This window comes from Trichinella spiralis (assembly GCF_000181795.1).
Source record: "Trichinella spiralis strain ISS 195 chromosome Unknown Scfld9, whole genome shotgun sequence".
NCBI lineage: Eukaryota > Metazoa > Nematoda > Enoplea > Trichinellida > Trichinellidae > Trichinella > Trichinella spiralis.
The window spans coordinates 6,533,321-6,558,997 of record NW_003526948.1 but is presented as its reverse complement, the minus strand read 5'-3'; the positions used below and the strand labels follow the sequence as shown (position 1 = coordinate 6,558,997).

Below are 25,677 nucleotides of genomic sequence, written 5' to 3'. Positions count from 1 at the left end.
ACCATGAATGTGCATGCAAATAATTCGTGGCATGAAAGTGTAAAGTCAACAAAGCGGTTACTTGTTAAACAGCTTCTTCAATTATTAAAACAGTTAGCATGTGCAAGAGATTAAATTGCCAAAACCACAGATTAGATATTATCATAATTATTAGTAGTGTATCACTGTTTCAAAAATGGCAAACGATTAATCATTAACGGCAAGCGACAAACGATTAATTTTAAAACAAAACGCAACTAACTTCTTTCAAAGTGCAACTGCAAACTATTCCTCAAATGAATGCTTCAAATATACTAAACAGTAACTATAAATAAAACATATATTAGCGTGACAAACAAATTAAAACAAATCGAAAGCATCTTTTTCTAGTGCTCTCGCCAGTTTTCTATTGCCATATTAGCATAAAATGAAACAGTAATTGAATTAAAATAATTTTTTCATATAATTAAATTGCCATAATGAAAAAGGCAAAATTTATCAGTGGAACATACAGTTCAACAATCGGCTATAAACAAAGAACTGCGTCGAAATTTAAATAAGCTTTTAATAATTGTAAAAAAATGTTGTACTAAAATAATTAAAAGAACAATAGTAAGTTATTTTTATATGTCAAAGCATTAAAATAAATTTGCATCAAAGTTCAAATGAACAGAATAGACATTATTTAGACAAGCTTATGAGAAAAATGCTACATCAAATAATAATAGAAAAAAAAGCAGAGGCTGAGATAAGATTTGTAAAATTAATTTGCAGCATTGTAGAGTAAGTGAAAAAAAAAGTACTGTTCACAGCTCAGTAAAAAGCAGAAAAGGAGAAGAAAAAGCAAAAATATGGTGCAAAAATTGATTTATGCGGAATTTTAAAGTTCATTTGATTGAAACTCTTGGTAACAAAAGTAAGTGAGAGAAGAAAACAAGACGAGAACATGCGATGCAGTTGAGTGTGTGTGTAGTGTGCATTATATTATTGATCGTGTTGGCCGCAAGCGGTCCGCCAATGAGCCTTTATTCTGCCTCAAGTCCATCGGCTAATCAAAATTCCATTCACAAGTAGCCATCGAGTCGCCAGTCGAGTAGAGATAGTGATCCACTAACACAAGTAGACACTATGAAACCAATAATGCCTCTTCCAATAATTCAAACAGTGCTTTTGATCATCACTGTCAGTCAAATTGGCAATGCACTTCATGAGCAACAACAACAACAACAGTCAAGTATGAAACTTTACCGTTTTGTTGCTTCTTTTCATGATACATAGATATTTTTTTTGAATTTAAATAAAATTTGTTTCAGCAGACTCTTGCGATCTGGAAATTACATCTAAAATGGATAAATCTGGAACTATTACAAGTCCGAATTATCCAAATCAGTATCCAGCAAATTTGCGCTGTTCATACCGCTTTCGCAGTCAAAATGCCGAAAGGGTGCAACTGGTGTTCACAGATTTCGATCTCTATCAGCCACCAGATCATGAAAATTCACTGTAAGCATTTGTCTGAAATATTCTAAACAGATCGGAAATTATTCACAAAACATATGCGAGGAAACAATTTTAGATGCCGCGGTGAGTTCGACCATTTCAGTGCCTATGTTGATCTTGACGGACGCATGTCTGAAGTTGATACATTCTGTGGAGTGGAGATGCCACCTCAGCTAATGTCAAGTCAAAATCTAATTGCTGCAGAATTTGTTACGCATCAATATATTGTGCAGCCTAAACGACCATACCGAGGTTTCCGTATGATTTACAGATTTGTCACAGATTTTGGAATCAAATCTGGTCGCAGTGATTCCAGTCATTGTAAGTTTTTTTTTGATTATAAACATTAATTTTTAATAATAATAAAAGGAGTTTAATAAGTAACAAATATGTAGATTTTAAAAACAAATTAATCATTAATTTTCAATTTTTCCTTCTGATCTAAAGATTTTCAGTCACTTACAATACAGAAAAAACCTAGAAACTGTCTTCAGTTGGCAACATCTTCAAACAACATCCTGAGCAAAATGAAAATTACCCAACAATAATATTTCTACAAACTTTCCTTAAATAATGAACCCACTTGCCATTTGTGAATGCAAGCAATGTAAGCACAAAGAACTTATCTTTATTAAAAGTGATCTATTTATTTTTAGTTGTAATAATAATAATAATAACAATAATAATAAAATAGGTTTGTTTAAATGCTTATTTTTGTTAAAAAAACTTACACTTCATAATAAATAATTTTTTACTGTTTACTTCAGGTAGTCAATTAGTTGCTAGTGGAATGAGTTTTGAAAGTGGAAATTGCGCGAGAAATTTAAGGATAGGAAAAAAAAGCGCCTTCTTAAAATGGACTTTAAAGTTCAAATCAAGTACTTTCGTTGGTCGTATAAGCGAGATGTTCACAATGACAGAAAAAAGCAGAATATGAATTAAAGAAACAGTATGCTTTCTTTAATAAAAATGCAATCTTTCAATGAAAGCTGAACATAAATGATTATGAAAATTAGAAAAATTAATTAAAAACTTTTTTTACACTTCGTAAGTGAAAAGGCGCTTTTACGGGCTTGTTCATATAGCTGTTTGGATATAATGAAATGTTTCGAAATATGTTACTATATTTGGCTTTCTGCTTGGCTAAACAGATTGAAATTTGAACAAGCAAAAGAGTTCATCTGTCTGTTGAGCATGACGTCTTTAGAGTAAATCAGATGAAATGTGAAAATTGGTATGTCGAAGCTAATATTTTATTAGCCTTGCTGACAGCGGCGCAAAATGGACTGCTGTCCATTAATCAGCACCTCGTTGCGCATTTCGCTCAAACGGGATGCATTATGAAAACCGCTAAATTAGCTTACAGCACACTACGAAGCGGAGATATTACGTTTTGAATTTGAAGGCGAACGAAAACCATTTTCGCTAATTTCAACTATAGCTGATCGAATGATGTCGAACGGCCATTTGTTGGTTTCGTTCCACCTTAATAGATAGATGTCGTTCAAGCGTAGCCAACGTCCCAGCGTAATTTCACTCGCTCACAGGATTCACATATAATTGCATTCTCAGTTGAGAGATAGCACGCTGTGCTGCAAACTGAAACCAATACCAGACGATGAAAATTAACCGAATCTATTTTTCTAATTTTGAATTATTTTCAAATTTTCTGTCAAAGAAAATAAAAAGAATAAATTTATAAAATATATATATATATATTGCAAAAAATTCCACCCAATGAAGAACAGTGTGAAATTCATGAAAATGAACCCGCGATTTTATTTGAACATTTCATTTTTCAAAGTATAATTTGATTAATTATGACCGATCCGATTGAAAAGATGGCTGCATTTCAATGGTGGTAATTTTCCATTTTTCATTTTCAAAAATATATTCTGATTAAATGTTGATAACAAGAGTAATGTAATTTCTTTGACAAATAAATTCGATTTTTATTCCACTGTTAAAAAGTGCCACACTGATGAATGGAAAATATCACTTCTCAGAGAGTTTTGTTACATGCATGATGAATATAACTTTATTGAGTTATTTTCAAGTACTATGTAATAGAATTATACGTGAAAAGTTTCCTCAATGCATGCCAAAGTGATAGAGCATTTGCATGCCTATCATGCAACAAGTCATACATGAAATTTCCAAATCTTTCACCTACCATTTATATATATATATATACAGAGAAAAGAGAAGGATAAATATTAATAAAATGAACCAAAAAAATGGAATCTCTGAAATGTTAATTTCCAACATTTCATTCGATCACTGATTGTTATTTTTCCGTTTTGCTTTTAGCTTGTTCATTTTATTACAGCAGTGCTGAGTCAACAAACGGTACGTTCTATTCGCCAAATTATCCTGGCTATTATCCAAGAAAAACCGAATGCCATTACACTTTCGACGGTGCTCCGAATCAAAAAGTTCGCCTAACCTTTACCTATTTCGACGTCGAAGGATTCGGCCAGTAATTATATATAATTATAATTATTATTCTCAAATTTTACAAAAACAATCTTTCAATTTCAATCACAACAACAATAATAAATATATTTCAGGTGTGACAACGAGTCGCAGAGCGATTTTATAGAATTCAGCAATTATCGAACGATGGATCGCAAGCTGCCCCGCTACTGCGGTAACAGAAAACCTCCGGAAAAAGGTGTCGAATCGGAGAACGACTTTTACCATGTCATTTTTTCTAGTAATTCTATTTTCGACGCCACTGGCTTTTTTGGCTTTTATCAATTTACAAGCAAAGAAGGTAATCAATTTATTTCTTTTCTTTTCAAACAACTGAAAACATTAATAACAAAATACTACATATTGCACATACATAAGATATTTAAGAGAAAAGCACAAGAGTTTAAACCACATATATATATATATATATATATATATATATTGATAAAAAGATCACTTTACAGTAGTACATTGAAGAGCTTTCTTGTTCATTTCAGATCATTTCACGAAAGATAATCTCCACATCTAGACAGATAAATACGCACACGCGTTTGTTTGCGCGTCCACCTGAGGGGATGATTGTATTGATTATTGTTTTTAATTCTGCATGCAATTTATACTGTTCATATTTACCTAAAAGCTTTAAAGAAAAAAAATATATATAAATTGTTCTCTTGACATATATGTTCAAAAATATTTCCCTTTTTCATATTTCGATTTTCAAATCGATAACAACAATAATAATAATCATAATCGATCGTTACTTTCAAAATTTATGCAATAAAACAATATTCGATATAAAATACGCATGCGCGCCGCATGTTGTCGCGTGTGGAATACAAAAAATTCACAAGAAAAGTAAAAAATGATGAAAACTTTTTGCCACGACGCAATTTAGTCCCATTGTCAGAACGGATTGTACCTATTCAATTCAGATGAAACAAATTAAACTCACAACTAAGCTATAGAAATTTCTTCCCCTGACATTAATTATTCAAAATTGGTTTGAATGCAATCTGTGCAAACTCTATTATATATATACATATATATATGGATTGAATTTTACCTATTTTACAAGAACATTTAACAAAAAAATAATAAAAAAAATCAACTTACAACTGGTAATGCAATGTGATTGAATTTTTAAGGAAAGCATCCACTTCGCCGGGTAAAAAGTGCAGCTTGGAAGATGCATGGCTGGTCAAATGCTGTCATCGTCGTCGCCTTGTGCACAATCTCTTGCTTGCCACTGTTTTGATCGTCATCATTAAATTTTCATTTTCACATAAAGGAACAACAACATCAAATCAAATATATGAGTGGAAAATAGAAAAAAAATTTTTTTTTTCAATTTTCATTGAGAAAATCATGCAAACGATCCTACATTTCGCCTAAAAAGCAACAAACTGCAGAAACTGCCAAAAAACAAACCCCACTGCTAGTGATGATGATCAATAAAAAGATAAAAAGAATAATTAACACGTATATTTGAAAAAAAATTTTTTTAAATAGTAAACTATACAAAAATGCTATGCAGAAACTTTTTGAAACAGTAAACTTGTGCGATGCATGCACAGTGAGATCGGTCCACTTCCACAAGCGTATACACAAACCGACGTTGGATAAATCAAAAAAATACAACGGCCATAATATTTGCATTTGTAAAATTTATGAAAGAATAAAAATAAATACAAGTACAATTATTATTATTATAATTCAATCAGATCGTCTTGTTTTCCTCGAAAAAGCGTTTCCAAAAATTGTGTTGCCAACTGCATCTTTTGCATCAATGTGGCACGTCTTGTAAAAATTCGGCCAGCCGGTTCGGGAAACCGAAACAGAATTGGAGCAAATATTACAGCTGAAGTAATAAATGATATTTATGATTTCATTTTTCATTTTCAGCAACTTACCCAAACCATTGGCAGAAGTTTTATTTTTTGCACTGTGATGCAACACCTCTCGCAAAAAGCAAATCAAATAAATAAAAACGGAATTGTGCAACGTTGGAAAGCTTGCAATGGCCTGTTCAACAACAATACATTACATATATATATATATATATAAAGTAATAACCAAAATAAATAAATAAATTTCTCCATACCCGCTTGCAAGCACCATAATCTCTAACATTACGGAAGCAGAGCTCGTAAACGTCCGTAGGAACAAGCGGTTCGGGCAACGAGTCCAAAAATCGCAGCAAAGTCTCCGCTACTGAACGCACACTTCCAGCTGAAAATATCAACCAAAAAGCATGCAAGAGAAACCAATTTGCAAAAAGCTGCCTCAAGCGCAAACAAGCAGCTTACATAATTGTTTTCCATTGCCAGCATCCAATGTATTTCGGATGGATATGAATTCGGGGTGAGAACCAGCTTGGGCAAACAAATTTTCCTTAAATAATATACACGTATATATTACTCGCTCAATTCCCTGTGCTGCTATTGTGAATTATTTGAAAACGATCCCATACCTCGTCTAAGCCATTTTTGTAAATATAATCTACAAGAAGCCAGATTTCCTTTGGAATCGGAAATGACGACGATCGCTTCACGTCAGCACTTTCAACAGGGTCCTAAAACAATCGTACAAACAAATTAAATATAAAAATGTATTTTTTTTTCAACTTCTTCAATCAAATCATATCATATCATATTTTAATAAATAATTCATTCAAAAAAAAAGTAAACAGCTGTTGTTGCATTTGAATGCATTGTTGAAAACCAAATTACTATGTCAATTAATTTTGAGGCCGATGAAGAACATTCGCCTGGCTGAACCGTGTTGTAGAGTTTTTCCAAAGAAATTCCAAAACAGCCTGGCACATATTCAGCGTGAACGGTAATGAAAAAATCTTTGCCATTGTCGAGATGCAAAACTAAAATGGAATCCAATTTTTCACCCGACGAGTCAATCTTCCACACTGTTTCCTTTTCGATCAACACTTGCAAGTCCACTACACACTTTTCGTCTGTATGCAAATACAAAAGCTGCTTTTATTCAAAAATTAAATAAACAAACACAAAATAACAATTCAAAATTCCACATACTGATGTTTATTCGATATTTATCCGGCGTTATTGAAAGCCAAGGTTTGCAATTGACCGAGTGGCCACTTTCACTGCGAAATTCAAAATATACTGGTACCTGAGCAAAAAAATAATATAAAAATGAAAAGCAACAACTACAACTACAACATCTACTACTACTACTATTAATAGTAGTAATAAAATTAAAAATTATAAACAATATCATCACTCGTCCAATATTGGTAATGGTCAACGGTTGACAGAGGGGTTCCAAAAAGCGCACATCTTTGAATTCGAACTGAAACACAATTTGTCGATTGATTCAAAAAATTATCGGCACTACTGAAACAGAGCAAATTCTCTCACTTCGAGCTTATCAAGTGACACTTGAGGTAGCCATTGGTTTTCCAGGCGATCCGATTCTCGCAAAGCTGCCTCGAACAAAGTTTGCAATTTTTTATTGTCCACTACTTTTGCCTGTCACAATTTTTGAATTAACACAAATACATATGAACATTTGAATAAAAAATTCATTCCATTCACTTGTAATGAGAAAATAGCTCGCACAGGCTTGTGATCGCTCATACGCACAGAAGGTACACTTTCGTAAGCGATCTGTTCAATATGATCACCACACCACAATATACGGTCGCACCAAGCAGGAGTACGACCCTTCTCACTGCAACGAATCATCAAATGCTTACGGTTTTTTTACAAATAAAAACAACGCCAGTATTGTTTACTACCTGCTATCCCACGTATCAGTGCCTATATCGTACTTGTAGGTGGGTAAAAATGTTATTTTGCCTTCAGTGAATTCTTGAAATGCCAAACCGATACTCTTCATCCGAGATAACTAAAATCAACTTCCAGTTATGGATTTTCACGAAAAATATCGTTGTTGTTTTCAATTCCAAACAATACTCAATAGTGGAAAATATATGACAAAATGCCAATTCAGCAAGTTGAATGGCAACTTTACAGTCTTTTACAAAAAATAAAAATATGAAATAGAAATAAATTTTACAATGATATCCCGAATTACCTGATCTAAATGTAGCAAACTTTCAAACAGCCCTATTTCGCAAGCTTCTTTGACGAATGTAGCATTCGCTGTTCTGCGACCACCGTCCTCCGAAAGGCGATAATTCATGTCTCCAAACCAAAATATCTCACTTTAAAAATGAAGAACTTTGCCATTCAATTAATCAAAATAAACAAATTAACATATGATACTATTTTTTACTCGTGATCGAAGATTCCTAAATTGGCCAAATCGCAAAACATCGTTTTGCTTATTTCACGAAAATCCTAAAAAAAATTCAAAATTCTGAAAACCAATACCAAATATATGATAAACGTGCAAAATATATACCTGATTTCGACGTTCCAGTTCGTCAGCGCCGGCAGCAAAATGGCAATTCACAAAACACAACCAACTGTCGTAGAGACGAAAACGAATAGCCACCCCGCCCTTGTTTCCCTGAAAAAATAAGAAGGAAGACGGTCAATTATATTTAAAATTAAATATCTCAGGCACCGTACGCATTACGCACCATACGATTCAGCACCCCAGTGCCAACTGTAGCAGTAGCAAATTCACTGATCACATCACGTTGATGCAATTCTCGAGTTACATAAATTACCAAAAACATCCCCACTAATCGGACACGCTTGAGCTGAATACAAATAACAACAACTAAGCATACATGACATGTTTTTTAACATAAAACAATTGTAAAACAAAATTTTAAACTTCAAACTTTGCATATGCAATAAGCAAGCAAAGCATGGCACCACTGATTCCACTATTAAAAGAGATGTTAAAAAAAACTAACAATTACAACTTGTGAAACAAAATGCAAACATGAAAAACTTTATTCATACAGTAAACTACAAGTACAGTAAACTTCAAGAAGTGAAAATTACAACTCTGCTTTGAATTAACTAACAACTGACTGTTATCATTCAAAAGTCAGAGTATAGATAAATGAAATAATCCCCATATAAATAGTTTAAATAAATATTCTACTTACTTAAACTTGTATTCTATTGTAACATAAGCAACTTGTCTTTTTTCTTAATAAAAAAAGAAAAACCACATTATTTCTTCACATTCATTCGTTTGAAATAATATAAAAAAGATAAACTTTATTATAAAAATAACTTTAATAATTAAACCTTCTATTAAACATATAATATGTTAATATTACTAAACAAAATAATCAAACAACTAAACATTAAACTGCTTTGATAGCAAAATGCATAAGAAAAATCATAACAAAATTATTTAAAAAATTTCATATGGAAAAGATGGTTCATACTTTTAAATTGAATTTAAAGTGAAAAAATTATAAAGTTTTCAGGAAATTTATTAGCAAAACGCCACAAAGACTGTATAAAAAATACGAAACTCACTTCAACATAATCACCGACGGTTTTCAAATTCATTAAAACCACTCGAGCCCATTCTTCCTCCCGGGATGTTATGTCGAACAAAAATGTTTGCTGACTTAAGTCGAGTTCCTGGAATCTAAAATTTAAAAAAACAAAAGCAAGTCAGTCTAAAAAAGCATCATCAGCAAGCACATTTGGTTACCCAACAGCGTAAATATCAGGAGGCGGATCTGTAACCCGTTGACAAAATAATTCCAACAAGTTAGCTTCAGGCGGTTGACCGTTGACGTTAAAAGTACTGACAAAAACTCTAAAATCACAGGCACATTTATTTCAACCTGAACTTGTAAATCCAAACAGTGGCGAACTTCAACGTCTTATAAGTGCAATATTCCAATTCTTTCGACTGCAAAATATGAGTGGTAAAACTGCTACAAGAACCGGTGAACTTGTTTCTCAAGAACGACATTCTGGAATCCAGACGAGATGTACTGTTGTCAAAATATGATTTCTCTTGAGCACCAAAATGATTTTCTCTGAAAATTTATTCACAAATAAATTATTAGCTCATCCATGAAAACAACAACATACACAAAGTTTAAAAAATTCTGTTGATTGTTGTTCATTGGCAGATGTTAAAGAAACACAGAAACATTCGCACAATTGCACGGCATGTGAAAATTTAAAATGACAAATCAGTAACATCACATTCAGCTTTGCATCATTTGAAATATCACCTAAATGGTATAAAGAAATCAAAATGTGATAATTATACGCAGTGACTTCGAAAAAAAAGAACGCAACATCCCACTCATCAACATGAAAACAAGAAAAGCATGAAAGAAAAAATTTTAATAAATAAAAAATAACTTATTTCAAAGAGAAACCGCATTTTGAACTAATATCAGATGAACATACGGATGTACATGCAATGGCAAACGTGCGACTTTCTACAAAACGCACTGCCTACAGTATTTCTAACAATTAAACTTAATGAAGGTTAAACTTAGCTTATAAAAAATTATTCCATGTATATACTTGCACAACTGTGTTTTCATTATAGTTAATATTTTTTTTAAATATATTCAAAAAATTTCAAGTAAATTTCCATTTTATTTCAATCACATTTATTTTTAACATTGAATACCATTTCATTGAAATAAAACGTAATTCAATAATTTAACGTTCAAAAAATCATTGATATAGTAAAAATTAAAAGGTATTGAAAAATCGATAATTTTTTCATTAACAATTTATGACGTAAAAAAAGTCTGAATTGACTATTTACGTAAACTGTATTTGTGATAAATGACTTCAAATGCACTGATGGTATAAGTGAAGTTACAGTAAGCGCTGACAAATCATTTGCATACAAAAATCTAAAATTTTGTAATTTTAAAATTTATTTATTCTGAATAGCTCGAAATGGACAAAATAGTTTGCTAAATTGATATTTTTCAAAGCAACGAAATAATTATAATAATAGCAGAAAAGCAAAATTCTAAAAATGAAAAATGAGTACACTGTGTTAATTTAAATTAAACTGCACCAGTTGGCATTTTGCATGTGAACTTTGAATCTGTGCCATAATTATACAATTCAAATTCAATAAATTGAAAAAAATACTGATTATTTATATAATGATGTTATTTATTACTCTTCATGAACAAGCCCTTTTCTGCAAAAAAATATCGTAAAAAGATTTTTCATAATTAATTAATTTTGAAAAACATTTGGAAAATCATTGTGAAATTTATTGCCAGGATGAACAGGTGAATGCAAATTAATTAAAAATAAATTACTTCGACTATTGATTGAATGGAATTGTTTAAAAACTTATTTTTAATAAATTGCGCATTGTGGAAAATTATGTTCAAAAGCAAAATTGAACTTTTTTTTAAAAAAAAATTATCACTAGTTCTGTGCGCACTGTGATTAATTAATTACGTCAGAGATGGAATGGCAAAATGGAATTGTTTTATTACAATTTTTTCTTCACATTTTACTTATATTATTCAAATTAAAAATGATCGAATTTGTTTTGCTTATGCTGCTTTTTATTTTGCAGTTGTTGTTATTCAAATGTCACTGATATGCTTGATATATTTCACATACAGCTCGACAATAAATTCCACAAAATAACCTTTTCAATAAAACCATCCAAAATCTGCATTATTCATTATTATTATTATTATTATGATTATTGATGCATTGATGAGAGGGAAATACAACGTTGGACAGTTGGTTGAAATTAATCACTTGCTGGAAGATCAAAGGCGTAGAATTTGAATTTTTTTCGATGAAAACACTGAACCTTGAAAATTTATCGACAAAACATGATGACCGAGCAAGCAGCTTATTGAATGACGAAAAAAACCATCACCATTTGTAAAAGCAGGAACGGTGGGAATAATTAAAAAATTGATTTTCCAACACTGCTTTTTTATTATTATTATTATTTTATTAGAAAAACAGAGACGAAGCGAAATTTATTATCCAAGTAAACAATTACATCCAAGTGAAAGCAAATGCATAAAAAAGAAATGAACCAAATTACGGATAAAAAGCATTGGCTATTTATTTTGTTTTTTGAATACAAAATGGTGCGGATTATCGAATTTCGTATTTGCAATTAATCGAATGCAATTCGATTCTGCCAATAAACACAAATTCGATTTTGTTCATTTCTACCGAAAGAATCTTGAAATTAAACAAGAACAAATTACAACTCCTCTGCCTCTTCATGCAAAAATAGTTGGAAGGGAAACATCTCACAGAAAACATGCCGACATCGGTCGATTTCGAACATTTCCACCATTGTGATAGCTGCTTTGAGCAACAGCTTAAAAAAAACAATGTTCTAGATCACTTATTATAGATTGTTTCAAAAAAATAATCATCTCAGTGATTATCGTGAATTAAGCTGTTAAATTTAACTTCAATTTAATTTACAATAGAAAATGCTATTTGAAATTTACAATTTTGTGCAATCATGCTGTCTATCTTTCTAATTAAGCATAATGAATTGAAAATGCACGTCCATTTGTGCATAATAACTGACTTTTTAAACCGATCCCATATGGTAATTTGATTTTCTAAAAATTAATTAATAAAATCACATTTTAATTTGCATTTTCGTCAAAAGTGTTTCTTCGGTTGTCAAAATAAAATTGAATTTTGAAACTTTCATGTAATGAGTTTATTTCTGCCGCTTTCATAAGAATTTCAACTACAAAAGTGGACAAAACATTGCATTTCCTTTACAAAATTAAATAACTTTAAACATACTGTTTATTCAATTGTGAATTTGCAATGTGAAAAAATGCAAAACTTTTGAAATTGCAAATTGTTCTAAATTGCAACATTTCTATTTTGCACAAAAGCAAGTGGATAAATTTAAAGTAGTTATTTTCACTTTATTTTACATCTGCTCTGTTCAAATGATTAATAAGAAATAATATAATGCAAATTTGAATGGTGCTGACTGTTGAAATTCGCACAGTACTTCTGCTTATATGCAATTTAATCATTGCAACTTCATCACTGGTTTATTAACTAAAATAACGTCTTAATAACATCTTGAAATGACATTTGTAAAATTATAATTTTCATTTTCGTTCAAAATTGTTTGCTTGGTCAGCTTCATCACTGCAGCGTCGGCAAAAGGCACCATAATGATACGGCATTGTCATTTACTCTGTGATCATTTATATTCATCAATGCTGTGCTGGCAGATCATTTTAATCTTCACAAATCAGCAGGTGACTATGCAAAATTGTTTACTTCATAACAAGACATCATGAGCTAACAACCTCATCTCAGTGTATTACATTTTTGAATAATTAAACAAATCTTATTCGTCAGACGTTGTCGTCAATTATTTATTTATAAATAAACAAAATTTTTCAAATTTATCATTAACAGCTTTTTAAGCTCACTGCTCTGCATCTCATTCAGATAAGCTATTGAACAGCTTTCAAAATAATAACTAGATGATTGAAGAAATAATTTCATTACAAGAAAAGCACACAAAGGCAACTTTCGCAAAAGTGCATATGCGACAAAACTAACTGCAATCAAATTATATCTATTAACCTTTTATCATCATCGACCAGTACAACAAAATATCCAAATGCATAGAGATTCTTTTCATTGGCATTGTGCCATTTATTTCATGAATCTGAATTTCAAATCTACAATATCAATGTTAATAAATTGTTGGTGTGTAAACAGCATTATTGGAAACTGTGGTCGTCATGGCATCAATAATTGAAAAACGACGGGAGCTTATAAGAATGGATGCTCAGTCTTAGTTTCCGGAGTCAAAGCGTGTAAATTCTCTCTACAACAGCACGGGCCCAACAAGCTGCAGAAAAACAATTAGCATGCAAGTCAACTGGAACTTGATATTCTGTACTCATCTTTCAAGAACTCTCAGGATGTAAGCGATTAATTGCTACTTTCTGCGTTCTTTCTTACATTCATAACGAGTACTACGCTTTTATTATTACATAAAAGCATGTTGTACAATGCAAACCATTCTCTTTGTGCCAAATCAGCTTTATCAAAATCGTAAGTAGCTTCCTTGTTGAAGTTAAAAATTTCAATTTTTTTTCATAAAACTACTATGCTAATTATATACATATATATATAATTTTTGAAAAAAAAGTTATTCATTAGTTGAACAACATTAATAATTCAGCTGAGTCTCTATTAAAATTCTCTTAGTCGTCTTTCCTTGCAATAAAAAATTCTTTTTTTTTCAAAACTGTCATTTCGACTGTACCTTTAAACAGTTATTAAAGTTCCAATAAATTTGAATTGAATACAACTTTCACTTCCAATGCTGAACAATCTTTTTTTTATATTTGAGTTGCCATTTGAATTCCATAAAAATTTCACCGATAAAATTGTTCATGCAAAAAATTGTTCAATGCCAATAAAAAATTACTCGAGCGTTAACAATAAACATCGCATTAACAAATTCAACTTTTTACATTTTTAACTTACCACATTTTCAAGGAAAAAAGTGCACCAGAAACGCCTCTTGAGCCAGCAGCATTAGTTTGCCAACAGTTATTTAGAAAAAAGCATTCGCAGTTCTGTTTAACTAAATGATGTCGGTGTTTCTGCTTTTATTCTACATGATATGCTTTGTTTGCCACTTAGCAAGCTTCTCATCAGAGGGGGATCTAGAAGATTTGTTATTAATTCACGATGATCCGTTCAAATAAAAAAAAACAATTCAGATTGTAAGTTCTTTGATTAAGTAATCAAATTATTTAACATGAATGCAGCACAAAAAACATTCACACTGTGTCAAAGTTGTTGCTTTTTCATGGATAAAAATTTTTAATACAAAATGTTTATATCGGATAAATTTGTTTTTAATATTTACTCTTTACTTATCATAAGACAGTTTGATTAATTTGTTCACCTGAATAAATGTTGAACAAATCTCTTGCTTTTCGAAAGTTCAACCTACTCACTATTTAGCTAGTGTATTGATTGCACGGCTTTTTTTATAATTGAACAACAATCTGAATGCATAGCTGATGTATATTTGTTAATACACTCCAATGGCAGCCTGACGTTGAAATTCGAACACAGCACAACATATTTAAAATATCAATAACGACTGCCAAGCAAAATCAACCGACGTCAGTTCAGTAGGCATCAACAAATACAGTAGCATAAGAGATTTTCAGGTGGAATTATGCAAATCATGCAAACTTGCATTCGTGGGTTTTGCATTACTCTGTTAAATTATTTACTTGTATCTTCAAAGTATTTTTTACTTTTTGCGAGCATATGGCATCTGCATGACTAACAAAACAAACACGATCACACCAAACGACGTCTCCAACACATGCTCTGAACGGATGTTCGAATTCATCTGCTCTACACCTCTGCTAGATAAGCAGAATTTCAAAGTATAAAAATTTTTTGCACCTTTCACATAATCTTTTTTCTTCTGCAGATTGACAAAGAATGCAATTTTACTACTTTTCCTGTAATAATAAAAGAAATCATAACGGCAGCTAATTTTACTAGGTTTCAAAAAAAGTAAACATTTATTTGAATTCAAAACGATTATTTCACTGGAATTTTATTGCTTACGCTATGCAAGCAGAAGAATTTACGCGATGTTTACTTTTTGGATGCTAGTAAATGCACAAGCAAGAGTATAAATGACTTTGAGCTGCTTTTTCATCATTAATATATAACTGCATAAATCCGTTTAAGAAATATCACTTCTTATCATGTAAAAGTCGATTATTTATAATAAATTTGTTTTTCACAACCGCGTTTCTTTCGATATAATATGCATTTTGAATTTTTAATGGCTATTTTTGCATGTATTGTCGTTTTCAAACTTATCACAATGCTTGATGAATAAAGTTGTGTAAATTGTTTTGCCGTCAGTTTTTCCACTTCGAGTAATCCAAGTATTGTTAAATGTTTTGATTGTAAAAAAGCATTCTTTAATACACTTTGTTATCTGTAGCTTATCTACTTGGCCCGACATGAATTATCAATCATTTAAGTTACATTTAACAAATTATAAAAAATAATACGTTTCATTAAAATGCGCTACATTGCGCTGAGGTTTTCCTGTTATTTAACTAATTTAAGTTTTTTAAAGCGAAAAGAGAATATTTAACTAACATTCCTGGTGGACCTTGAGATAAAAAACTGTTTTCGTTCTATTGCAACTTTTCTTCGATTTTTTGCAATTCCTAAATTGAATTTTCCTTAATTTAATCTTTTTTGTTTTGTTGCGGTTTTGGCATTCATTTCGGTTTCCTTAAATAATGTTCTGGCGAATTTAGAGAAAACTCGGGCTTAAATGAAAAAGTGAAATTCACTCACGGAAGAGCATGTATTCACATATTTGAAGCTAATTGACGGGTAAATGAAAAATTTCAAATGTCAGCAAACGTGAAATGAATGCAGCATTACCAAATTTTCATTTTATTAATATGTTTTATTGGATCATTGTAAATTCTTCCTCATAATCAGTTTAAACTGAAATAAATTGATACAATCTGAAGTAAAAAATACGTTTATACTACACAAAAGAATATGTTATGTGGATTTTATAAAAAAAACACTGAAAACATATGATGGAACTTTTGAAAACTTCACAATCATAAGATTTTTTAGATATATATATATATATATCTTTGTAAATAATTTTACTTGAGCATTCCAAGCAATACACGCAACCAACCGATAAACATTATTCCTAAGTTTATTAGAAACATGCGCTAAATTTTATGCTAGCAATTTCAGACGAGAAAAAAAATATTCAACTCCAACACTTTAGCAGTGTGTGATTGCTCGATGAATGACTCGTTTTATTCCAAGCTTAAACAATCTGTGGGCAAACGAAGAATAAACAACAATCGAGCAATTGTATCAGATGCATGCCGTTCAAAGAGTGATGATCTTTTAAATTACTTTTGCATATATGAGCTCCAATAATGAAGTCAGTTCTTCAGAAGATTTCATTAAATTTTGCGTGCATTCAATATGTTTGAATGCATTGTAGAATTATTAGACAGTTTTGTACCTTCTTTTTGTTATTTTGATCAAATCGAAAGGCAGAAGAAAAGCTAGCTAGTTATAGCACCTTCTCGTAAATGAACATTTCAAAGTGCATAGATTGTCACGTTTTAGTCATGAAAGAAGGGAAATTTACAACCAAGCCGTTTGATATAATGACAGTCCGAATGCAGCTCGGTTTGGTCAATTGATTCAAGGCAAAAGCAAGTTAGCGGAAAGAGATGCTCAACAATAGCGAGTCAGCTATTGATCGACCACAACGATCGATAGAAGTGTTCAGCATAGGGGTCACACCTCAGGCGTTGCAGGCTCAGCTTGGATATAAAATTACGAAGATGTATGCATTTTTCGATTGCTGATAATTGAGAGAAAGATCCTAGCGCTGAAGCAAACGGCTGTTGGTGTCGCGCGAGTGCAAAATTGATTTTACTAACCGCTCACACACACACACACGCACAAACATTCTCTGCCTTCTCTCTCTCTCGCTCTCGCTCTCTCTCTCCCTCTCCCTCCCTCCCTCTCTCTCTCCTTTTCTCTCTTCTCTCTCTTTCTTTCCATCTCTCCCTCTTCCCTGTTTCCTTCCATTTCGTGCGCATACTGCGCCAACTGGCTAGCAAAGCAAGATAAGCTTCATTTCCCGCCCACGTTCAGCCTGAGAAGCTGCAATGGACTCAGACCGTAGCATCTCTAGCGTCAAGTTAAGAACAGCCGCAGCGGCAGCAGCAGCAGCAGCAGCAGCAGCAGTAGCAGCAGTGGTAGCTGCGGCAACATCATTATCATTATTAGCAGCGGCCGAATAGGCATAGGGGAACAGCCGGAAAAGAAGCGGCAGAGATTCGTCGTCGCTTTTCTGTTATAACTAGACTGCTTTTCAACTGACTACTGCTAGTACTAGTAATACTTCTACTACTAGTAGTAGTAAGTAGTAGTAGTAGCAGTAGTAGTATGGGTACTGCGCTTTCTTAATTTTGTTCCTTGCGCAGATATAAAATGCTGGTCAGAGAGCTTTTTCAGTTGTCGCGTGGGCGTGTGATGCGTAGCATAAGCATCGAATTCACGAGCGTGTTTGCTGATTTTAATACGTGGAATGTTTCATTGAGGTTCGATTGGTTCTAATTCGATCGAATATGCCTCGAGTTGGACATTCTTACCAATAAGCCGCCAGCACGCGACGCCGGCGACGCTCCATTTTCTCTGTTGGCAAGGGCAACCCTTTGCCGAGGCTCTTCTTGCTCGTGTGCGAGTCCCACTGTAGCTCATTTATTTTCGTCATTTCCATTTCTGCTGTTCATTTCAGGAACTGCTGTTTGAAAAAGCTACTTTTTCCAATTTCATACTCATTCGAACTGTACAACTTCAAGCTACTGAGCATAGTACAGGCGTCGATTTTCCACCATCCTAAAGTGATTGTAATAAAATTGACGCGCCGGCAGGCGACAGCACCATGGGTTGCACAATGAGTGCCGAAGAACGGGCCGCGTTGGAGCGCAGTCGGCAAATTGAAAAAAATCTCAAAGAAGATGGCTTACAAGCAGCCAAAGATATCAAATTGCTCTTACTCGGTATATTGCGTTTATTTGCATACTTTTCTTTCCACTTTATGTTTATTCATTGTGTAGGAGCTGGTGAATCAGGAAAAAGTACGATTGTCAAACAAATGAAGTAAGCGAGCAAATATCAGTCATTTTTATGCCATCACACGTTTGTGTGCGTATTTTAGAATTATACACGAATCTGGTTTCACTGCCGAGGATTACAAGCAGTACAAACCGGTGGTTTACAGTAATACAATCCAATCTATGGTAGCCATTCTTCGAGCAATGGGCACACTGAATATTGCTTTTGGCAATCCAGAACGTGAGGTAGCGTTTAAATTGATAATGCATTCTTTGTATTTATTCATTTTTAATATGGATTTCGTTCGGGTATCTAGTCACGTTGATACCAACAATTCAGGCGAGCACTGAAATGAAAACATCCACTGAGGCTTTAATCGATCTTCATAATTTAAACATTGCCGTTTTACCTAAAATCTCCAACGCTAATTAGGTGTCACCTTGGAGGATGTTTGTAAACGGAGAAGATTGTGTCGCCTATTTGCGGGGTCTAATGTCAAGCATGGGGGCACTCAGAGACATGCTATAAATTAACAAATAGCTTACATTTGGCTCCAAACCATTCATTATCGGCTTTAATCATGAAAATGTTTTAAACGAGAAATTAAGTAGCTGTTCAAATGTTAATTTTTTTTATATATCATACGAACCCAAGAAGAACAGCTAAAGTTTTAATTAAAATTTTCACTAACAGGCGAATTGAGCATTTTCCTAAATGTGCCGAAGAATGCGACAAGGGACTCTGTCAATTCTTGCGTAAAGCACATTCGTATTTTATTGCGTCACGTCAGTATTTCCTGAAAGTGAGATGCAAAAGTGAAACAACGATGTAGTCGATGAGAAGAATATGCTTTGTTGCGTTGATAGCATACCAGATCTTTGCATACTTTGCTGTTAGCTTGTTGACAACTTTTTCATTCAGCTTGAATATAAGAAAGGATTATTTTTATCATCAACTTCATAATTTCAAACATTAAATATAGAAATAATGAAGAAAAATACAATTAAAAAAATCTCTTTCAGAAATTTTGAATTAAACTTAAAATTAGTATTAATTTAAAGAAGCGGTTTTTTCTTCAATTTTGTTAAATAAGTGAATAGTGGGTGGGTGTTTAAAATGAGATTGAACTTGTTATTCAATTTTATTATGAATGGCAGTTTTCAGAGCGGAATCATCATAAGCCAAAAGATAATTTTAAGTTTTAATGGAATTGTGAAACTATATAGGGGGAGGGGGGTCGACTTCTTGAAGGGAAATCTGGTCGCATCGATTGATGATGTGCAGTAATTAAGATGCATGCATCATGTCTCGAGAGAAATTTCGTTTTTAGCAAAAAGCAAAATTGCGCCTGTTGCACACAGCTCGACTAGACTGGGAGGAGAGAAATTTTATTCTTTTTTATCAAATGGAAAAGAAGAACAGTCAGCTTTTGCTATTAATTTTCAAGTTTTGAAAAATAGGTAGTTCCGGTGGTTGGTTGAAATGAATCAATCGGACCCAAAAGTGTGTAGCCAGAGTTTTGTAAAATGAGGGGCTTTAAATTGTCTTCAATTTGACTAGTATTTATTAATCTACAAGCGGGACATCTGCCAGGATTGAGTTGAATGAAAACCGCGTCAAGCTTGCAAATCAATTTACAAATTAGCCGTTCTTTTGCGTCCCCGTTGCCTTGGGCACGGGTATTAACAAAGCTAGTCTTGTTTTCCCGCGATTTCGATGAAACACAACGATCGATCGATTCTTTCTTTTCATGATTTAGACAAGAAAAAATTCTATTCGCTTATCCACTTCCTCGCTGTTGCTAATTTTGCAATATATTTTCAGTTTGTAAATGTTAATGCAAATTTATGCTTTTCAATTAATAATAATAAGATTTTTTTTGCTATCATTTAATAAACCTGATTGTAATGAGAAAGAAAGAAAGAAAGAAAGAAACGAATGCTTTTTTCATTAGCTTTAGTTAGTTTGGTTTCATTTTGTTTTACCTGAAATGGTACCATTTTTATATTTAGCAGAAATTGAAATGGGTGTTTACAAAATCATTACTGTTTATAAGGATAATAAATCAAGTTGATATTGCTTGTCAGCATACAAGCGAGCATAAGTTCTTCATTGTCATTATGCATCTCCAGGGTGTCGGCATTAGTCAATAGTCATGAAGGCCAAACGTAACTAACCAGTTGTCACTAACATATGCACTGTCTCGAGGAAGAAGTCATTATTAGACTATGGGCAAAAAGGAAGAGCAAATTGGATGTTATCATGCTGTTCACCTACGCTAAAACACCAAAATCTAAATTTGTATACGCATAAAGTTGTTTACACGAAATTCAAAATGCGGTTGCGCTTTTGCGATCGCCATGCAAAGCCAATTTCAACGGCAATCGATCAAAGCATTCACAGAGAGAGAAAGAGAGAGAGGGAGAGGGTTGGCAGCTTGATTCTTCACTTTGCCATACAAAGTTTGCAAAATAAATCACTCTGCTGTTGATTGCGCAACATTTTCAAACTCATCAACAAATGCAATATTTTTTTTTAACTTTTTTAGTTAATTTTTTTAAAAAAAATACTCGCGATACCCACGGTTGCTTTTTGAACGATATAGCAAAAAATTTTTTAAAAAACATCGTTTGAATATTGAAATTTGACTGTTGTATACTAATTTTGGAGCAATAAATTATTTTTTAAAAAAATATTCAAGAAAGAGTCGAATTATAAAACAAAAAATCGAATCTAATCTAAATGTCTACATATTGTAAAATGGGCACTGTATTGTATTGTATTGATAAAGAAGAATAATTATGTATGTTTGTGTGTAAATGATGTCTGCATATGAAATGTAAATTATTAAATTTTATATCAATAATTTTGTGTTGATTTTGTTCAGGCAGATGCCAAGTTAGTGATGGATGTTGTGGCCAGAATGGAAGATACAGAACCGTTCACGGAAGAGGTCCTCGTAGCGATGAAGCGACTCTGGGCAGATACTGGCGTGCAAGAATGCTTTGGCCGGTCGAATGAATATCAATTGAATGATTCCGCAAAATAGTGAGTTGTTTTCAATTATTATTTTTTCTCGTTTTTGAAAATTTTTCCGAGCAGCTGCTATTTGTATATTCCCTACGCGTAGAGGAGGAACTTGTGCGCGTAAATTGCGCGTAGTTGTGGATGCTTACTGCCGGATTCAACTGATTTCATTTCCTGAAAACGCATTCGATAAAATTCTCTAAAATGAAATAACACCTAGTAGCTGTTTTCCAAGTATGAGAATGTTTTCTTGTTTGCAACTGAGCTTCAGCGAATATCGTCATCATCATCGCGAATACATCTCATTTGTGAAGAAAGCCAACAGAGATAGATGTTTATTGTTGTAATTGTTGGATTTGTGACAGCTAAAAGTGATCACGCACTTGTTATATTTTAAACGGATTTAAAATGGAAAATTCTTGTCCAACAAAATTTTCTAACCAGCAGACTGAGAGAAAATTGGAATTGTTGTTTGTGCAATTTCAAAGAGCAATCACCAAAACAGCAATTCGACTTGCAGCAGCATATTATATTATATTATATTATATTATATTATATAAGCAACTTCAAGTTCAATCCTTGTTTAATCAAATTTCTTCAGTGTCAAAATCAAGCTTATCGATCAAATAGCTGTGCAAAAGGGAATTGTGTTTTTCAACGCGTACAAAACTGAATAAATTACAGGAAAAATACCATTTTCCCCCATAATAGAAGAGTAGCGCATTTTGTGTGGTTCATTATGGTTTTGTTTTGTTTTCTCCCATCTTCTCTGAAGTGCTTTTTCCCGTTGCTTCAATAAGATCAATACTAGCTAAACTATACGTGGAAGTATATGACTTGTCAAATAGTTTGAAATGGACTAAATTACTAATGCTGATTGTTGGCATTGCATGTCTATTCACATTTCCTTCTTAAAGTGATGTGTTAAATTCAGCTCATTAAGCGTTATTGCGAAATGTTTCATTGTTATGCAGTATAAATCTGTAATCAGGATCTAATCAACGAGCAAGGCAAAAATATTATTCCCATTTACATATTATTCTGTAAAATAATTATTTTTTAAAATATACATTTGCACTTTTCCATTGGATAAATATATATATATTAATTTTCAAATGGAATATAATTAAGAAAAAATTTACCACTATTTTTAAAAAGTAATAAAAAATATATTTATTTCGCTTTTTAAATTAATATCTTAAACAAAATACAGTTGTAAAATATTACGACAGAAAGTATTCACGAAGCCAATTGAATGTTATAGATTTGCATGTATTTAAATAAATATTTAAACGAAAAACAGCTGTCAGTTGAAAAACACAAACTAATTTTTGAGAAACTATTCACTCGCAGCATCTGTTTCAACTTTCTGTAGTTGTTTACTACTATCAGGTTGTAAATGTGAATCGACGACTGCTTGTGATTGATAATTTGCAAGGGGACGATATTTAGCAATTTAATGAAGCTTGAATTGCGTAGATTTGGCATTTGAACGTCAAAATTAAAAGAATAAATAATTTCTGCCAAATTAATTACTTCCACAATACGCAAACGATGGTCAGTATTATTACTTGGGCATCATTTCTATTGAACATCTGCTTTTATTTAATATAATGACGACGATAAGTAGAACTTTACATATATATCATACGAAGATAAGATTGCTGAACAGATGTGAATTTTGATTCCGTTATTTTAAATTGCCATAAAATCTTTTGTCCATTTTATCTTTTTCAAAGATTTTAATTGCACGCACGCATCCAGCGTTGCGTTGTTTTTATTGATTATGTTAAATTTTTAATTTTCCACTGCACCACCGGCAGACAACAACATGCTCGGGCTTTTTTGAAATCCAAACTGACTGACACTGATCTGTTGATGATGATGATGGGCTGACATTCAATTTTCCACACTTCCCTGAACGTGTCAACTTTTCATTAATCCACTTTAATTAAAAGAATGTAAAAAGAAGAGAAATAGTTTGCGTGTTTAAAGCGGATTACTCGAAAAAAAACCAAACACTAACAACACATGCACGAGAAAAAGTACATACCGAAAAAAACTACAGTAAGCTGAAATGTAATTTCGCGCCATTGTATTTTTTCACTTTACTTAAAATTTAATGACAAGTAAAAAGAAATTGCCCGACCGACATTTGAAAAAAAATAATCGAATAACACTGATTTTCGTTTTTCTCTTAGATTGTTAAAAAAAAAGCGGGTGCTATAATTTAATGCTACTTATTTCAAAAAAAAAAACAAGTAGGAAAATTAGTTTCCAAACGTTCACACGACAAATAGTTTTCAATGCAACAAACACTATACTTACGTACATATACGTATATATGGACGGTGGCGTCATTTTTCACAGACCAGCTCTGGCTGTGAACAAAGAGCATTGAATATGCATGGTCGAGCGCAGGAAGCCATTTTTGACACTACTGCACAACGCCAGTTGCAACAAAACAATATTCCACGTCATTTCAACTGTTTGTGAAGGCAGAAAAAACTGCTTCGCTCCAATGATGCACGCAGCGAGGAAATTGCTTTTAAATCGGATTCGTTTCCCAAATTGCCATTTCGAAACAAAAGCACAAACATCATAAGCTACTTATGTCGGCAATCTCAACATCCAACGGGTCATTGAGATTCGGCCGTAAAACAAGCCTGCAAATAATAAAATATTGCAAAACTTGTTTATTCCCAATGGTATATAAATAAAATTTTACAATCTTTCTCAGCTAGTAGGGTAACAAAAAAAAGTTCCAATCAAGTGAAAGTTTGAAGAATAAGAAAAAAAAATACATATATATATATATATATATATTATCATTTGCAGCTTCTTGGACGATCTGGACCGTCTTGGCCAACACGAATACCAGCCAACGGAGCAGGACATTCTTCGCACACGAGTCAAGACGACCGGTATTGTCGAAGTGCATTTCACTTTCAAAAATTTGAATTTCAAGTAAAAATTCAATATTGAATTTGAATAACACTTCTATGAGAGCAATTGTTCACTCGCTTGTGCTCTGCATGCTTTTCCAGACTGTTCGATGTTGGCGGTCAGAGGTCGGAACGGAAAAAATGGATCCACTGTTTCGAAGACGTCACGGCAATCATATTTTGCGTCGCCATGAGCGAATATGATCAGGTGCTTCACGAAGACGAAACAACAGTAAGCAGTTCCATATTAATTAATTAATTAATTATTACTGTCGGCAGTGAATTTTTACGTTTGTGAAATTTTAGAATCGAATGCACGAATCTTTGAAACTGTTCGACTCGATTTGCAACAACAAATGGTTCACTGACACGTCGATTATATTATTTTTGAACAAGAAAGATCTTTTCGAAGAGAAGATCAAAAAATCCCCCTTGACCATTTGTTTTCCAGAATATACAGGTCAGTGGTGTTCGTTTGGCCGAGTCCCTTGATGATGAAGAAAAAAAAATATATATATTCCCAAATTTCAGGCAGGCAAGATTATCACGAAGCGTCGGCATACATCCAAGCTCAGTTTGAGGCGAAAAACAAATCGACAAACAAAGAAATTTATTGCCACATGACATGCGCCACAGATACAACCAACATCCAATTTGTATTCGACGCCGTCACTGATGTGATCATCGCGAACAATCTTCGCGGCTGTGGCTTGTATTGAACACAACTGTGGCGTATTTGGATCACAAATCGCTGCTCGTCTCCTCAATATTCCACCTGCACGGCAAGGCCGGCAGAAATCCGACGCCAGAGCAGGTTCCATTCCCCCACATATACATTAAATTTGGACAAAATAATTAAAAAAAAATAATTACAAAATAATAATTGACCCCTTTTCCCAGTGAACTGCCGAATTTTAGCCAAACTAATTTTACCGTCTACATCCATTCTTTCGCCAGCCTCACTTCAACTGTGCATCTGAGCTGGTAAGATGGATTATTTTTGTTGGATTTCGACTTATTATTGTCTGTCGTCTGGCATTTTATTTATCGACGCTCTGTTCTTATTTGATTTTGTAAATATGGAATTCGGCAGAGGGGCTCGGAATTATCATCATTATTTTATTTTCAAGCCAAACGAT

At 32.9% G+C, this 25,677-nt stretch overlaps 5 protein-coding genes across 5 annotated transcripts; 3 read left to right on the top strand and 2 right to left on the bottom strand.

The window, feature by feature from the left end:
• The first annotated feature begins 1,119 nt into the window (after positions 1-1,119).
• Positions 1,120-2,421, top strand: Tsp_10205 (putative CUB domain protein). The gene is given in 5 exon segments (XM_003372397.1): positions 1,120-1,213; positions 1,293-1,482; positions 1,556-1,731; positions 1,751-1,800; positions 2,308-2,421. The coding sequence occupies 5 exon segments, from the start codon at positions 1,120-1,122 to the stop codon at positions 2,419-2,421; spliced, it is 624 nt and encodes a 207-aa protein (XP_003372445.1).
• Positions 2,422-3,703: 1,282 nt separating this feature from the next.
• On the top strand, positions 3,704-4,361 carry Tsp_10204 (putative CUB domain protein). Its single transcript, XM_003372396.1, has 4 exons — positions 3,704-3,732; positions 3,809-3,958; positions 4,050-4,255; positions 4,342-4,361. Exons 1-4 carry the CDS (start codon positions 3,704-3,706, stop codon positions 4,359-4,361), a joined length of 405 nt encoding a protein of 134 aa, XP_003372444.1.
• Positions 4,362-5,663: 1,302 nt separating this feature from the next.
• Positions 5,664-10,968, bottom strand: Tsp_10203 (putative RhoGAP domain protein). Its single transcript, XM_003372395.1, has 22 exons — positions 10,925-10,968; positions 10,669-10,759; positions 10,268-10,346; positions 10,084-10,117; positions 9,719-9,916; positions 9,583-9,690; positions 9,402-9,516; positions 8,540-8,662; positions 8,359-8,466; positions 8,230-8,294; positions 8,029-8,158; positions 7,730-7,839; positions 7,527-7,662; positions 7,350-7,460; positions 7,213-7,281; positions 7,005-7,101; positions 6,687-6,925; positions 6,428-6,529; positions 6,264-6,348; positions 6,059-6,186; positions 5,868-5,979; positions 5,664-5,815 (listed from the first exon to the last, which is right to left on the bottom strand). The coding sequence occupies exons 1-22, from the start codon at positions 10,966-10,968 to the stop codon at positions 5,664-5,666; spliced, it is 2,436 nt and encodes an 811-aa protein (XP_003372443.1).
• Positions 10,969-17,559: 6,591 nt separating this feature from the next.
• On the bottom strand, positions 17,560-18,209 carry Tsp_10202 (hypothetical protein). The gene is given in 3 exon segments (XM_003372394.1): positions 17,560-17,799; positions 17,810-17,910; positions 18,101-18,209. The coding sequence occupies 3 exon segments, from the start codon at positions 18,207-18,209 to the stop codon at positions 17,560-17,562; spliced, it is 450 nt and encodes a 149-aa protein (XP_003372442.1).
• A 184-nt stretch (positions 18,210-18,393) lies between these two features.
• Tsp_10201 (guanine nucleotide-binding protein G(o) subunit alpha) lies at positions 18,394-25,257 on the top strand. Its single transcript, XM_003372393.1, has 8 exons — positions 18,394-18,511; positions 18,569-18,611; positions 18,670-18,811; positions 21,454-21,614; positions 24,432-24,560; positions 24,641-24,770; positions 24,845-24,998; positions 25,070-25,257. Exons 1-8 carry the CDS (start codon positions 18,394-18,396, stop codon positions 25,255-25,257), a joined length of 1,065 nt encoding a protein of 354 aa, XP_003372441.1.
• Positions 25,258-25,677: the final 420 nt, after the last annotated feature.

What these genes read in the sequence shown, in the direction of transcription:
- Tsp_10205 (XM_003372397.1), top strand. Translation starts at nt 1,120, where the DNA reads ATGCCTCTTCCAATAATTCAAACAGTGCTTTTGATCATCACTGTCAGT. An exon ending in CCAGATCATGAAAATTCACT is followed by an intron (nt 1,483 to 1,555) that starts GTAAGCATTTGT and finishes AAACAATTTTAG; the next exon opens with ATGCCGCGGTGAGTTCGACC. An exon ending in TCGCAGTGATTCCAGTCATT is followed by an intron (nt 1,801 to 2,307) that starts GTAAGTTTTTTT and finishes GAGAAATTTAAG; the next exon opens with GATAGGAAAAAAAAGCGCCT.
- Tsp_10204 (XM_003372396.1), top strand. Translation starts at nt 3,704, where the DNA reads ATGAACCAAAAAAATGGAATCTCTGAAAT. An exon ending in GACGTCGAAGGATTCGGCCA is followed by an intron (nt 3,959 to 4,049) that starts GTAATTATATAT and finishes AATATATTTCAG; the next exon opens with GTGTGACAACGAGTCGCAGA. An exon ending in TCAATTTACAAGCAAAGAAG is followed by an intron (nt 4,256 to 4,341) that starts GTAATCAATTTA and finishes AAGATATTTAAG; the next exon opens with AGAAAAGCACAAGAGTTTAA.
- Tsp_10203 (XM_003372395.1), bottom strand. Translation starts at nt 10,968, where the DNA reads ATGGCACAGATTCAAAGTTCACATGCAAAATGCCAACTGGTGCA. An exon ending in CCGTCGGTGATTATGTTGAA is followed by an intron (nt 8,663 to 9,401) that starts GTGAGTTTCGTA and finishes ATTTGTATTCAG; the next exon opens with CTCAAGCGTGTCCGATTAGT. An exon ending in GAGCTATTTTCTCATTACAA is followed by an intron (nt 7,461 to 7,526) that starts GTGAATGGAATG and finishes AAATTGTGACAG; the next exon opens with GCAAAAGTAGTGGACAATAA.
- Tsp_10202 (XM_003372394.1), bottom strand. Translation starts at nt 18,209, where the DNA reads ATGAGCTACAGTGGGACTCGCACACGAGCAAGAAGAGCCTCGGCAAAG. An exon ending in CGCGTGCTGGCGGCTTATTG is followed by an intron (nt 17,911 to 18,100) that starts GTAAGAATGTCC and finishes AACAAAATTAAG; the next exon opens with AAAGCGCAGTACCCATACTA.
- Tsp_10201 (XM_003372393.1), top strand. Translation starts at nt 18,394, where the DNA reads ATGGGTTGCACAATGAGTGCCGAAGAACGGGCCGCGTTGGAGCGCAGT. An exon ending in TATCAAATTGCTCTTACTCG is followed by an intron (nt 18,512 to 18,568) that starts GTATATTGCGTT and finishes TTCATTGTGTAG; the next exon opens with GAGCTGGTGAATCAGGAAAA. An exon ending in TTGAATGATTCCGCAAAATA is followed by an intron (nt 21,615 to 24,431) that starts GTGAGTTGTTTT and finishes TATCATTTGCAG; the next exon opens with CTTCTTGGACGATCTGGACC.